Raw genomic sequence first — 14652 nt, forward strand, 5'->3', positions numbered from 1 at the left:
TCTGATTGTTTCCCAAAGATGGGGCTATATCTGGCTCATTTCTCCAGCATGTCCCTACACAGCTGGGCACAAAATAGGTGTCAGGAAATATTTGTTACATTGACTAAGACCTTGAAGGGTCCCTCGAGCAAAGAAACATTGTAACACAAATGTCACTGATCAAGTACCTCTACCTTTTCATTTCCTCCTTGTGAAAGCCATGCAAGCTACTCATTATCCACCCCCATTTGACAGGCGATCAGGCTGTGGCTGAGAGGTTAACTAGGCACCTGCTAGTCAGTGGTGGACCCAGACTTGGAGCTTAGTTCTGCGTGGCTCCGGGCAACTTGTTCTTACCCTGCCTCTTCTGCAGAGGTTTTTGCAGGCACTTTGGGGGTCCAGAACTCACTGCTGTCCTCTGTCTCACCAGAATGGAGAGTTCACTGAATATTGCATGAATTCGAATGGCCATCAGAAGGCGTGGGCTAAGCGCAATGCAGACTCATACCCCAGGAGCATCTGCCCAGTGGACCGTCGCCCGATGGTACAGAAGATCCTGGAGACAGACCCCCTGCAGCAGGGCCAGGCCCTGGCATGCGCTCTGAAGAATAAGAAGAAGATGCAGAAGCGTTCAGGTGGGGACACCTGACTAGCCCCCTGTGACCAGAAAGGGCTCACCTGGAGCCTTGACTAGGGCCTCCTAAGTGAGCACCCCCATGTATCCAGCCCTACGCAAGGGTTAGGGGCAGGGATGGGTTAGGAGGCTCACTTATAGGCACAGTGGTTCTCAAAATCTAGCTCATATTAGAATTGCCTGGGGGCTTGTTAAAACAGATTTCGGGGGACCTGTCTCTAGAGTTACTAATTGAATAGGTTGGCCATGGGGACTGAGAATTCGTGATTCTTACTGCTTCCAAGATGCTTTTAGTACTCGTCTGGGGACCACACTTGGAGAACACTGGCCTAGTTTGTGTATCAAATAACCACCATTTATTTATCAGCTGCTTTCTATGTATTAGGAAGCTTATAGGCTATATATAATGATTACTTTATCAATAGGCATTGTACTCAAAATCCGAAAGGCATAAAAAGATATACGATAAAATGTCTCTCTCTTACCAATCCCCTAGTCCAGTGGTCGGCAAACTCATTAGTCAGCAGAGCCAAATATCAACAGTACAACAATTGAAATTTCTTTTGAGAACCAACTTATTAAAACTTATTCTAGTGCCACTTCTTCAAAATAGACTCGCCCAGGCCATGGTATTTTGTGGAAGAGCCACACTCAAGGGGCCAAAGAGCCACATGTGGCTTTCGAGCCGCAGTTTGCCGACCTCTGCCCTAATCAGCCAGGCCTCCTCCCAGCGGCCACCAGTTAATTTTTTTTATTAAATGTTTTATTGATTTTAGAGAGAGAGGAAAACACAGGTAGAAAGAGAGATAGAAATATCAATGATATGGAAACATCAAAGAGAGACATTGATTGGTTGCCTCCTGCATGCCCTCTTTTGGGGATCAAGCCCATAACCCAGGCCTGTGCTCTGATTGAACTGGTTACCTCTTGTTACATGGGTCCACACTCAACCCCTGAGCCACACCAGCCGGGCCCAGTTAATTCCTTGTATCTCGTTCCTGAGATAGGTACACAGGCAAACATCTATATATTCTTTATTCTCTTTTTCTATACAAATACTTCACTTTCTGTTTAATACATATTAGAGATATTTCCATGTCAACTCACAAAAGAAATTCTTCATTTTAGTGGTGGACAGTTGTGTGGCTGGCCCATTTTTGTCTTCATGCTATGCCAGTCTTCACTAACCCATTGTAAAAGTCTTACCCACATTTGGTAAGTGAGGAAGCTGAGCCTCAGAGACCTTAAGTGACACACTCAAGGCAAGACAACTAGTATTTAATGGCGCCAAAATGAAAGCCTAGGATTGATTGACCCCATAAGTTCTGTTCTTTGAACTAGACTGTGTTCCTACCCATTCACTCTTGGCCTGGTTCCACACTGAGGCCTGGGAATCCAGAGGTGGATTGCCCTGGGACTCCTGGTCTTATTGGGGAGTGAGGAGGAAACAAGAAAACAGGTGTTGGCAACACAGAGTGATCACTATGAAGACACTCAGTCTGGAGGTGGTACTTGGATAAGGGTGGTTAGAGAAGGCTTTCCAGAGGAACAATAGGGTGTGACAATAGGAGGTGAGAATTCATGCTCAGTGTACCTATTGTCCCTTTGCTGTGAGAACTTTGAGGGTGGTGACAGAGTGCTAGGAGGTTCAACACAGTAAAAGGAAATGGATATTTTGACACTGGGAAGGAATAAAAATGCTTGGAGCCCAGTGAGTCACATTCTAAGATGGAAGATGTGTTGGAGTGATCATTTCACACGTAGACAAATGGATCTGCCTCAGAGGTTGAGCAATGGCTGTTAGCAGCCCACTGGGTGTTCTGTGTAGTGTTAGGGGGTAAGCGAGCCAGTTTTGGAGCTTGGTGCAGACCGAGGTCAATGTAGGCTAGCTCCTGCAGGCCACCGAATGACTGCCTGTATTTCTCCATCTGCAGATAAACTCGCCAGTAAGCTGTCCGATTCCATGATGTCTGCCCTCGACCTCTCTGGCAGCACTGATGACAGTGATGGTGACTGACCAGCTGATCTCATCCCCTCCACTCTCCAAGTGCCAGTTCCAGTGCGATGGGGGATACAGATGAAAAAAAAATGGTTTGCTTCTCCCTGAAGCACATGCACATGAAAAGAATCCCTCCACCATACCTCCCCCACATTATTCCCTTCATTCTCCAGGGAAGACAAAGGGTCCCAAGCGGCTGGAACTGGCCATCCAATGCCTTTTATTTAGCTCCCATCATAGTTGACTAGAGAAGTAAATGATCATGACATCTGATGCTAACAGTTTATCCCCACCCTATAGTTGGGTTGCTTGAGGATGGAGGGGGACCAACCCCTCACCAAATTCTCTGGGACAGCTAAGCATGCAACTAGAGGGTAGGCTGCTGGTAGACCTGGTGGTCCCTGGATGGTGATGATTTCTTTACCATCTACAACAGAACTCGGCTGCAAGACATTTCCCACAAAGGACTGCAGGCCACGCATCTTTCACCCAAATCCACAGATCCTCACCTGGGTTGCAGTGGCAACAGAGTGAACAGCAATGAGCCTTCTGTGTCTGGAAGGCCCTGGACATAGGACAGAGGAAGGGGACAACACACAATCCTGGCTGGTGCTGAAGCCTAAGTGCCACCTTGATCACACAAAGGGAAAACAAGGCACCTGTTGGTAAGGCAGTTAGGTGTGCAAATCTCACCTTAGGGCATTTCTGGGCAGACTGAGTTGGAGGAATCCCTTGGACTGAAGCATTCTGGGTGGGCCCCACCCTTGTATGACCATGGCTCATCCAACACTGGCCTTTGAATTCTGTCATTCAAAAGGGTTCTAGTACCATTTATTCACAGGCTGCATCCTCAAGACAGGTGTCAATTGGGGGTGCACCATCCAACTCCTTTTCTGGTTTCCAAAGTCATTATACTCCATCTTACCTAATAATAGACAAACATGTAAATTGACCATACCTCCACTTCACCCACCAGCCAATTAGGAGTGATACGCAAATTAACCCAACAAAGATGGTGGTTAATTTGCATACAGAGGCTCCAAGCGACCAGGGGCAGGTGGGACACTTGCGTCACCATGGCGATGATGCAGGTGTTCCTCCCCACCCCCAGTCTCTCAGGGTCTCTGGGCAGCATGGGAAGGCGGGACTGGAGCAGAAAGAGGTGGCTCTGGGGCTCGGCCAGAGTGGAAAGGTGGTGCTGGTAGCTGGGGAAAGGAAGGTCCGTTCTAGCAGGAATCTTCATGCATCAGGCTTCTAGTTAAAATATAATAAGCCACCTCCTTTGGGGACAGACAAGGTCAGAGAAGCCCAAGCAGTATCAGGGGCCCTCGTAAAGGGACTTGGTGGATGATGGCAGCAGAAATGCCATCTTTATTCCATGTGTTGGGTTAGGCACGAGACTTCAGTTCCCAGCCATCTACCTGAGACTGGACACTTGAAGGGAATGGGCATTACAATGCTTCAGTCTTGGCCCTGCCCCCCACCTCAAACTTCTACACCATCTCTGGACCCAGAGCCATATCTTAGCCTTGCCTCTCATGCTGTCACCCCCAAATTTACCTATTCAAATCCTAGGGACCGTAGGAAGGATTGGTGAGCCCTTGGCTGCAGGCTGATTAACAGGGAAGCGCAGGCCGCTCCTGAGTCCTGGAGCAGCCAGGGCAGAGAATTATGTACTGCTTGAGCACAAACTCCCAAACCCTGGAAACCTGTTCCCCTCCATCAACCCTCAATACTGCTCTGCCAGGAAGGGATTAGTCTCCCCACGTAGGAAAAACAAAAACAAAAAACAGGCTCATGTAGCTGTCAGGACACCCAAGACATTAAGTGGTAGTGCCCATTGGAACCCAGGTGTGGTAACCTGCAGCAGGCCATGTTCTCTGCATTGTTCTGCCTCCTTAGCATCCATTAAGCACCTGCTGTGTGCAGCCTCTGATCTCAACCCTTTAAATATATTCTTTTTTGGTATTTTTAAAAATAGGGTCCTTCTGTCATTTCACTGAGTCTTGGATGAGGTACAGCTTATTTCACACTGTCTTGTTATCAGACTCTCCTGGTGGATGTATGTTACAATGAAAAATTGGGGTGGCAGGACAGCTAAGGCCATTTTATAACCATTTGGCATTTCATAATTTAGCATTTAACATATTTTCTAGAACTCCTAGGAGATGCTGGTTACTAAGTACTAGAAATAGGCGGTATCTTGACTAAGAAACAGCATGGGAACAGAAATTGGCCCAAATCAGAACTATAATCATTGTTGAGTTGAGAATATGCGACTCTTGATTCTCTATAGCATATCAAGTTTTTTAAAACAATTTATTGAGTCCCCCCTCCCTCTTTTAGAATCCTATATGTAGTAATAAAAGGCTAATATGCAAATCAGCTGGTGGAGCAACTGGTTGCTATGACACTTACCATCAGGGGGCAGGTGCTCAACTCAGGAGCTGCCTCCTGGTGGGTAGTGCACTCCCACAGGGGATCACTGCTCAGCCAGAAGCTGGGCTCATGACTGGCTAGTGCAGAGGTGGTGGCTGGAGCCTCACCTGCCTCTGCAGCAGCGCTAAAGATGTCCTGCTGATGGCTCCCGGCCTGTGAAAGGGCACAGGCCTGGCTGAGGGGACCACCCCCTACAAGTGCACAAATTTCATGCACTGGGTCTCTAGTATATATATAATTTATATTCAATCAATGAATTGCCAGCATAAAAATAGTCACGGGGATGTAAAGTACAGCACAGGGAATATCGTGTTAACTTATGTATGGTGTCAGATGAGTATGAGGCTTATAAGGGTGATCACTTCATAAGTTGTATAAATGTCTAATCATGATGTTACGCACCTGAAACTATTATTGTATGTCAACTGTAATAGAAAAATAAAATTTAAAAATATTTAGAAGTTTATCAGTTCTATGAGTTCGCACAATGTACCCAATAGTGAACTAGCATCTCAATTGAGATATGCAATAGTTACATCACCCCCAAAGTTCAGGCCCCTTTGTACTCAACCCCCACTCTCACCCTCAGATTCTGGGAACCACTTATTTGTTTCTGTCCCTATAGTTTTGCTTTAGTATGAATGCCATGGAAAAAGAATCATACAGCATGTAGGCTGATTTTATAGGTTTTACATTTTTATTTAAAATTTTTTTGCATAGAATAAAATTCGCTCTATAAGTTTTGACAATACAAGGTATAGAACAGTTCCACTACCCTCTGACCACTGCCAAATTCATTCCTGCTGCCATATCGTAAAAGCCTCCCTACCCCTAACTCCTGGCAGCCCTGATTTGTTCTTTCCCTTATAGTTTTGTCTTGTGGAGAATGTCATGTAAGTAGAATTATACAGTCTATAGCAGTGGTTCTCAACCTTCCTAATGCCACGACCCTTTAATACCTCATGTGGTGACCCCCAACCATAAAATTACTTTCGATGCTATTTGATAACTGTAATTTTTCTACTGTTAATGAATCATAATGTAAATATCTGTGTTTTCCGATGGCCTTAGGCGACCCATAGGTTGAGAACCGCTAGCAGGGTCGCCTAAGACCATCAGAAAACACCGATTTTATAACTCAAATTTTGAATTCACTGTTATTTAAATCACTGTTATTTATTCATGACTCTGAGTTTGGTTTCTGGAGACTTTTCCTTTCTGGGTTATCATGTTACCTTGGTTATCCATGGCAATTGATGGATTGTGTCTTTGCCTGTGCATTTGAGGTACTGAACTCTTCTTGTTTACAGTTTTGCTCCTATCAGTGGGTTGATAAGAGTTGGCCTTCTTTTTGTTTTCCAGCAGATGGCGCCATAGTGCAGGATTTTGTCTTATGCTGGTTACCACCCCCGAGGGTCATGGTAGGGGGGTGTTTTTGAAATTGCTGTATGCCCTGCGGTGGGTGCCCTTGCTGTGTCTGGGTTGCCTTGATCTTGGGTCACCACCACCATGATAGAGGGATATGGTGTGGGGGAAAGTCAGGTTTGTGAACCTGTAACACTGCCTCCTCGTGACTAATGGCTTGCTGGTACTGTTATGCTTTTGGATGCAGCTCTGCTGCTTCTATAGGTTTCTGCTGCAATGTAGATGGGGGAAAGGGAGCCAGCTTCTCAGGCATGGAGGCTGATTTTGCCCTTCTTACCTTCCACCAAGCTAGAGTGTGACGGCAACAGCCTAACGGCTCCAATTGCTACCTTGTTAGCTTGGGCTGCTCCAGATGCCGAAATGCATCTGGACATCAACCCCTTTCTTCCCCCATCCTGCTTCTTCTACTCATTCAGATATCCCTATCTTCAAATGTCCCAATGCATGCATCTCTCTTTTTAAAAAAAAATATATTTTATTGATTTTTTACAGAGAGGAAGGGAGAGAGATAGTTAGAAACATCGATGAGAGAGAGTCATCGACCAGCTGCCTCTTGCACACCCCCTACTGGGGATATGCCCGCAACCAAGGTACATGCCCTTGACAGGAATCGAACCCGGGACCCTTCAATCCCCAAGCCGACGCTCTATCCATTGAGCCAAGCCGGCCTCGGCCAATGCATGTATCTCTTATTCATGTTTATGTGTTGAACAGAGAAACCTTTGTTGGATTATCTTAGTTCAACTTGTAAAATTTAAAGGGAGATACAAAGAGAGGTCTTCTTAATCAACCATGATGTTGATGCCACCTAAATTTTATTTTTTAAATTAGGTTATCAGATATAGAAATCCCCAATGAAATATTAGCAAATCAAATCCAACAATGTATAAAAAGAATTACATACCATGACTAAGTGGGAATTACGTCAGTCATGAAAGCTGTTTCAACATTTGAAAAATCAATAAGTGAAACCCATTACTTCAACTACCTAAAAAAAGAAATATCACATGATCGTAGCAAAAGGTGCAGAAAAAGCATGTGACCAAATTCAACACGGATTCATGACAAAAACTTAGTAAACCAGGAATACTTGATGAAGACTACCTATGAGAAATTTACGGCTCGTTAATGCTGAGAATCTTGAAGCTTTCCCATTAAGATCAGCTACAAGGCAGGGATGTTCTCTTTTATTTATGGCTGAACTATCACGACTCAGAGAACATTAATGGAATTTTCTCTCTAGCCACCTTGTGGCCCTTTCCTGCTAGTGCAATAAGAAGGTATGCAGTGTCCAAATTGCCTTAACTGTTGCAACATAGAAGGAAGTCATCTACATATGTGATGAAAGTGGAGTCTCCTGGAAATCATTTTTATTGATTTTTTAGAAAGAGGAAGGGAGGGGGGGGGAGAGAGAGAGAGAAACTTCCATGTGGGAGCAAAACATCGATTGGCTGCCTCCTGCATGCCCCTTAATGGGGATCGAGCCTGAAACCCAGGAATACAACTGGCAACCTTTCCGTGCATGGGACCATGCCCAACCAACTCAGCCACACTATCCAGGGCTCTCCTGGTAATTTTAAGTTGCCTCAAATTGGCATTTGGGGTACACAAGAAGTAGCTAACTGCCTTGGTAAATCCTTGGGGCATAACAGTCCAGGGATATTGCTGGTTATCCCAGGTGTAGGCAGATAAGTATTGAGATTACCTACAAAGGGGAATATTTTATTTTATTTTTTTTTATTTATTTTTTTAAAAATTTAATATATTTTATTGATTTTGTATAGAGAGGAAGGGAGAGAGAGAGAGAGTTAGAAACATCGATAAGAGAGAGTCATCGATCAGCTGCCTCTTGCACACCCCCTACTGGGGATATGCCCGCAACCAAGGTACATGCCCTTGACCGGAATCGAACCAGGGACCCTTCAGTCCCCAAGCCGACGCTCTATCCATTGAGCCAAACCGGTCTCGGCTACAAAGGGGAATATTTTAAAAAGTCAAATACAAAGAGATGACTGTGAAATATTGGATGTGGGAAGGGACAGCAGACAGGATAGCATTAGGATTCGGCACCAAGGGAAATCTGGATTTGACAATTTTGTTGCTGGATCTTGGCCTGGTTTCCTTTCCACTTTGCTCTTTAGATGGTCAAGATAGGATCATTGCATGGACTAGTGGTAGCGACTAGAAGGCTTTGTTTTATGAAACGAATTATTTAGCAGAGCCCCTCAAATCCTTCTGACTTTAATGATCTACTTTACCTTATACATCTGCCTCCCATATACATCTAATATCTGTGGAGTTTTTAGTCCATAAACAAGAGGGAATTCTATTTAATAGTTGATTGAAATCTTCAGTGAAATACAAATAGGTTGAAGAGAGTACAGGAACTCAGGGAAGTCAGACAACATTACATAGATGTGAAAGGGGGGAGTCAGAGTCCTTCAGGGGTACAGTGAATTTTAATGCCCCAGTTTATGAGGAGATCCCTTCCTAACAGGTGTATGAAAGTGGTAGAACTGAGAAGGAGTCTGGGTTGCATTTTAAGAGGTCCTGTAGATATTTTAAGGAGCTGTGATAGAGGCAAAGTTTGGTGACTCCAAGGAAGTATAGCAGGAAACAAGGAGTTGTTAACAGAATGTGTTCCCAATGGTTCAGCATTGAACAGTGAGCTAAGAGATCGGGGTTTGATACCTGGTCAAGTGCCCGGATTGCAGGCTCAGTCCCCAGTGGGAGGCGTGCAGGAGGCAGCCGATTAATGATTCTCTCTCATCATTAATGTTCTCATCTCTTCCCTTTCTCCCTCCCTCTCTCCTTCCTTCCCTTTCTTCCTCTCCTTCCCTCCCTCTCTCCTTCCTTCTCTTTCTCTTTCCTTCTCTCCCTTCCTCCCTCTTTCCTTCCCTTCATTCTTCTTTCCTTCCTTTCCTCTCTCCCTCTCCTCCTCTCCCTTCCTTTCTGAAATAAATAAATAAATAAATAAATAAATAAATAAATAAATAAATAAATAAGAGCCTGGAGGGGGTTCACTGGGTCATGAGAATTTTTCTGAAAACATTGTTTAAGAACCTCAATAGCCTGAATGAGGTTTGAATTAGCGATGTTTTGGCTTTTTCATACCAAAAGAATAGAGCAGACCATTGTGCATCTTAGATTTTTGTTCCTTTTTGCTCTAGCACTTCCTGTAGGTGGACTAATCTGGGCCAATGTAGCTCAAGAAAGTTTTTATTTATTTATTTATTTATCTTCATTTACATATATATATTTATTTATTTATTATAAGCTAGTGTGTTTTTAAAAATATATTTCTTTGTTGGTTTTAATAGAGGAAGAGAGAGAGAGGGAGGGAGGGGGAGAGAGAGAGAGAGAGAGAGAGAGAGAGAGAGAGAGAGAGGAGAGAGGAACAGAGAGAGAAACATTAATGATGAGAGAGAATCACTGATCGGCTGCCTCCTACACACCCCCCACTGGGGATCGAGCTGCAACCCAGGCATGTGCCTCAGGCCAGAATTGAACCCGGGACCCTCAGTCCGCAAACCGAAGCTCTATCCACTGAGCCAAGCCAGCCAGGCTCAAGAGAGTTTTTAGTAGCTCTGGCTGAGTAGCTCAGTTGGTTAGAGTGTTGTGGGTTCAAACCCCACTCAATAAATGCATAAATAAATAGAACAACAAGTTGATGTTTCTCTTCTATCCTCTCCAAAAAAATCAATAAAACTAGAGTTTTTAGTGAAGTTTTGCCAGTGAGAAGAAGAATGGACAGCATTAGGGCCTTGGTGGGGACGCATATAGTCAACAATAGAAAAGCTCTCATGTTATTGAGTATTGGCAGCTTTATACTTGCAGAGAATCCGGAGGTTCTAACCGAGGCTCTCTCCCTTACAGAGACTAGCCTCTTACAAATAGACTCTACCCCAGCTACCTAGAAACAGCTACTTTCTTAGCATTCTAACCCAGCTTGTTACAAACAGAAAGACTTAGGACTGTAACTGGCCTCTGCTTCACTGACATTGTAAACCGGGTTTCTAGAATACTCATATATGCAGAATCTCAAGAGTAAAATAAATCCTCATTGTGCTTCAGTGGACATTTTATCTGGAGCACTGGGTTTTGGTTGGTGTCAGACTCACCACTGGATACCCAAATGAGCAAGTAGACTGGAGGTGAGAGGCCTGGTTGCCTTACCTGAGGGTCTGATGGTGGTTGTGATCCAGATCCGAGTTGTGGTAACAAAAACTTAATGAGAACCAGAGCCAGACAGAAGTTAAAGCAGTGAAGATAGATTTTATTCAATAAGTTATTGCAATATGGTGGAGTTTCCTCAAAAAAAAAAAAAATGGAACTCCCATTTGACCTAGTAATCCCACTCCTAGGAATATATCCCAAGAAACTAGAAACACCAATCAGAAAGGACATATGCACCCCTATGTTCATAGCAGCACAACTCACCATAGCTAAGATTTGGAAACAGCCTAAGTGCCTATCAGCAGATGAGTGGATTAGAAAACTATGGTTCATCTACACAATGCAATACTATGCTGCCATAAAAAAGAAGGAATTCTTACCATTTGGAATTGGATGGAATTGGAGAACATTATGCTAAGTGAAATAAGCCAGTCAATGAAAGAAAAATTCCACATGATCTCACTCATGGATAATAAAGAACATTATAAACTGGTGAACAAAAAGATAGACACAGAGGCAGTAAAGCATCAAACAGACTGTCAAATTACAGCGGGAAGGTTAGGGAGAGGTGGGGGAGATAAGAGATCAAACGAAGGACTTGTATGCATGCATATATGCATAACCAATGGACGCAAAATGCTGGGGGGTGAGGGCATGTATGGGAGTGGGGTTGGGGGGCCAATGGTAAGATACGTACACATATATTACCTTAATAAAACAAAAAGGAAAAAAAAGTTATTGTAATATGGGAAGAGAGACTCCAGTAGAGAATTGGGCTCAATTCTGAATACAACCAGAACAAGTGGGGATTTATATATAGCTAAGTAGCAAGTTGGGGGGTACATTGGTGGATAGACAATTACTAAGAGGAAATATCAAGTCTGGGAGGATTCTGGGTGAACTGACCTAACAGGATTCTTTTTTTTTTTTTTTAAATATATGTATTTTATTGACTTTTTACAGAGAGGAAGGGAGAGCGATAGGGAGTTAGAAACATTGATGAGAGAGAAACACCGATCAGCTGTCTCCTGCACACCTCCCACCGGGGATGTGCCCGCAGCCAAGGTACATGCCCTTGACTGGAATCGAACCTGGGACCTTTCAGTCCGCAGGCTGATGCTCTATCCACCGAACCAAACTGGTTTCAGCATGTTCAGTTTTTGTTGTTGTTGTTTTAAATCCTGAGCTGAGGTATTTTTCCATTGGTTTCTAGAGAGAGTGGAAGGGAGGGTAAGAGAGAGAGATCGATCAATTGGTTGCCTCTTGCACTTGCCCCTCCTGGGGCTGGAGAACCTGCAACTGAGGTAGGTGTCCTTGACCTGGAATTGAACCCGTGACCCTTTGGTCCATGGGCCAATGCTCCAACCACTGAGCTACTGGCTAAGGTTATGTAGCTTTAAAAAATTTATTTTGTTGTTGAGAGTATTACAGATGTCTCTCATTCCTCCCTCTTTGCCCCCCTCCACTCCTCTCCAGTTTTGTAAGAAATAGCTTATCTTTCAAAGTGGCTGCACCATGTGCATTCCTACAACTAATGACTGAGAGTTCCTATTACTCCACATTCTCGCCAGCGTCTGAGGTCACCTCACAATGTTTAAAAATGTCGTTTGGCCTTTGAAGTCCTAAAGTCTGGAATGCATGTTTCGCTCATTTCGTCTGAGATGACATTTTCCTTTCATTTGGCAAACTTCTTACATACCTTTCAGGTTCTATCTCCTTCCGAAATCCTGCTGGATACATTACTCTGAGCTCCTAGAGCAAGCATGTAAAACTCGTGGCCTGCGGGCCGCATGCCTCATTTATTTGGCCCGTGTTAGCCTTAGAGTTTGACATGCTTGTCCTAGAGCCTTCTTTTGTCTGTGTTGTCTCATCCGTCAAAATGGGGGTGGGGCTGATTATATGAGGCCACGCACATTTACCGACAAGATCTTTGGTGCCAGAACCTATAGGGTTAATTAGGCATGGTACATACCAGCTAGCGTTGCTGCAGAAGTTACTGAGTGTAAAATCCTTTGCACAGTGCCTGGGACAGTGTAAGTGCTTAATAAATATTCGCTATAATCATTCTTGTCACTACCATCATCAATATCTTTCCACATCAGTTTATAAAGATATAGTGCATTAAAAAAAAAAAGTTCTCACCCAAGGATATTTTCCCCATTGATTTTCAAAGAGAGTAGAAGGGGAGAGAGAGAGAGAGAGAGAGAGAGAGAGAGAGAGAGAGAGAGAGAGAGAGAGAGAGAGAGAGAGAGAGAGACAAGAAATGAGAGACACATGAATTTGTTGCCTCCCTGACCAGGGCCAGGATCAAACCTACAACCTTGGGCATGAAACGTGCTAACAGAGGTATGTGTCCTTGACTAGGAATCGAACCCACAACCCTTCAGTCCTAGGGCCAATGCTCTAACCATTGAGCCAAATCAACCAGGATGAGTTATAGCCCATTTTTAAACTAATAGCCTTCCTAGTGATGTTTTCAATGTTTCATTACTGCAAACAAACTAGCAAAGCTTATACTTGTTCATACATACTTCCTTGCAATTTTTTACCCTCTCTAGATCAAAGGTTCTGGAAGCGTGCGTTCCCCCAACCAATTAGCATCAGCATTACCCCAAACTTGTTAGAAATGCAAACTCTCAGGCCCCATTCCAAACCTACTGAATGAGAAACTCTGTGTGTGGGTTGCAACAACCAAATTTTTAACAAGCCCCCTAGGTCTGTGGTCTGCAAACTGCGGTTCGCAGGCCACATGCGGCTCTTTGGCCCCTTGAGTGTGGCTCTTCCACAAAAGATCACGGCCTGGGCGAGTCTATGTTGAAGAAGTGGAGTTAGAAAAAGTTTAAGTTTAAAAAATGTGGCTCTCAAAAGAAATGTCAATCGTTGTCCTATTGATATTTGGCTCTGTGGACTAATGAGTTTGCTGACCACTGTTCTAGGTGATTCTAATGCACTGGTCTAGGAGTCCTGGGTGTGTATATTGAAATGGAATGGCTGAGCCAATAGAATATATGCATTAAAAATTTTTAATAGTCACCATCAACCAGCTGTCCAAAAAAGGGCACAAACTTTTACTAACATATTAGGGTTCCACTATGGCTAGCATTACTAAGCAGGCTGAAATATCCCTCTCCCCTCGCAGACCCCCTCTCATCCAACACCCCTCCTGCCCGGCTAGATTGCATCAGCCTTCCGCTGGCCCCGCCCGGTGTACGTGCACGCCGTGCATCCGTGGACAAATAAGACGCACACGGGGCGGGGCTTCAATTCCCACGCTCGAAGGCGGGAGGCGGAGTCAGAAAGGGGCGGTGCCTATCTCGGGAGGAGGCGGGACACAAGCGGAGCTTTGGGGTTCGAAGCTTTTCTTGGGTTTTGCTAGCTCAGAACCACGAGTTTGCCTCCATCCGTCTCTTACGAAGCGTGTATGGCCACTTTTCACAACATTGGAAAAGGGAAAGGAACGAACTCCGGAGCCCGGAGCCCCGCCCCACTTGTTGCAGCGGCGCTCCGATTGGCCGGTGGTGGGGGCGCATGCGCACCAGGGAGAATGACGTAATCCCGCCGAGCTGGGCGGGAAGGAGGCTTTGGGGGAGGGAGGAGCCTGGGGGAGTGTAGAATGTGGGCTAGATCCGGACCCATTCCGGACCCAGGCGCCTACTAAGAGATGGAGAGTCCCAGAAGAGGGAGAGGGAGGAGTCTAGGACGCGCTGGGAACTGAGCCCAGGCTTGGGGGCCCCTAGAAAGGGGATCGCTGCCTAGAAAGAAGTTAGCGCCACCCCAGGGCAGGGAGTCAGGTGGCCGCCAGGGGGTGATCGTGCCTGCACACGTCCTCAAGTGGACCCACAGTCTGGCCCGTCAATGTTGAGACCGTTTATTTTTGTCCCTCTTTCCTCTTTTGTCCTAACCTGCAAGTGAAAAAGAACCGTGGGTGATTTCACGTTTGAATCCCCAGCGCCTAACGTAGGGCCTGGTACACACAAAGACACATCATTAAGACGGTTGA

General features: G+C 45.0%; 1 protein-coding gene across 4 annotated transcripts in view; it reads left to right on the forward strand.

Moving 5' to 3' along the window:
• The window catches only part of GNL3L (G protein nucleolar 3 like), a 37415-nt gene extending 31909 nt beyond the window's left edge, over positions 1 to 5506 (forward strand). For all 4 annotated transcript variants that reach the window (XM_084871075.1, XM_084871078.1, XM_084871076.1 and 1 more), the window contains 2 exons: positions 410 to 614; positions 2548 to 5506. In XM_084871075.1, the coding sequence (XP_084727201.1) occupies positions 410 to 614; positions 2548 to 2630 (288 nt within the window). In that variant the 3' untranslated portion in view covers positions 2631 to 5506. The remainder of the gene's footprint in view (positions 1 to 409; positions 615 to 2547) is intronic.
• Positions 5507 to 14652: the final 9146 nt, after the last annotated feature.

This window comes from Pipistrellus hanaki, assembly GCF_964339955.1.
Source record: "Pipistrellus hanaki genome assembly, chromosome: X".
Taxonomy (NCBI): domain Eukaryota; kingdom Metazoa; phylum Chordata; class Mammalia; order Chiroptera; family Vespertilionidae; genus Pipistrellus; species Pipistrellus hanaki.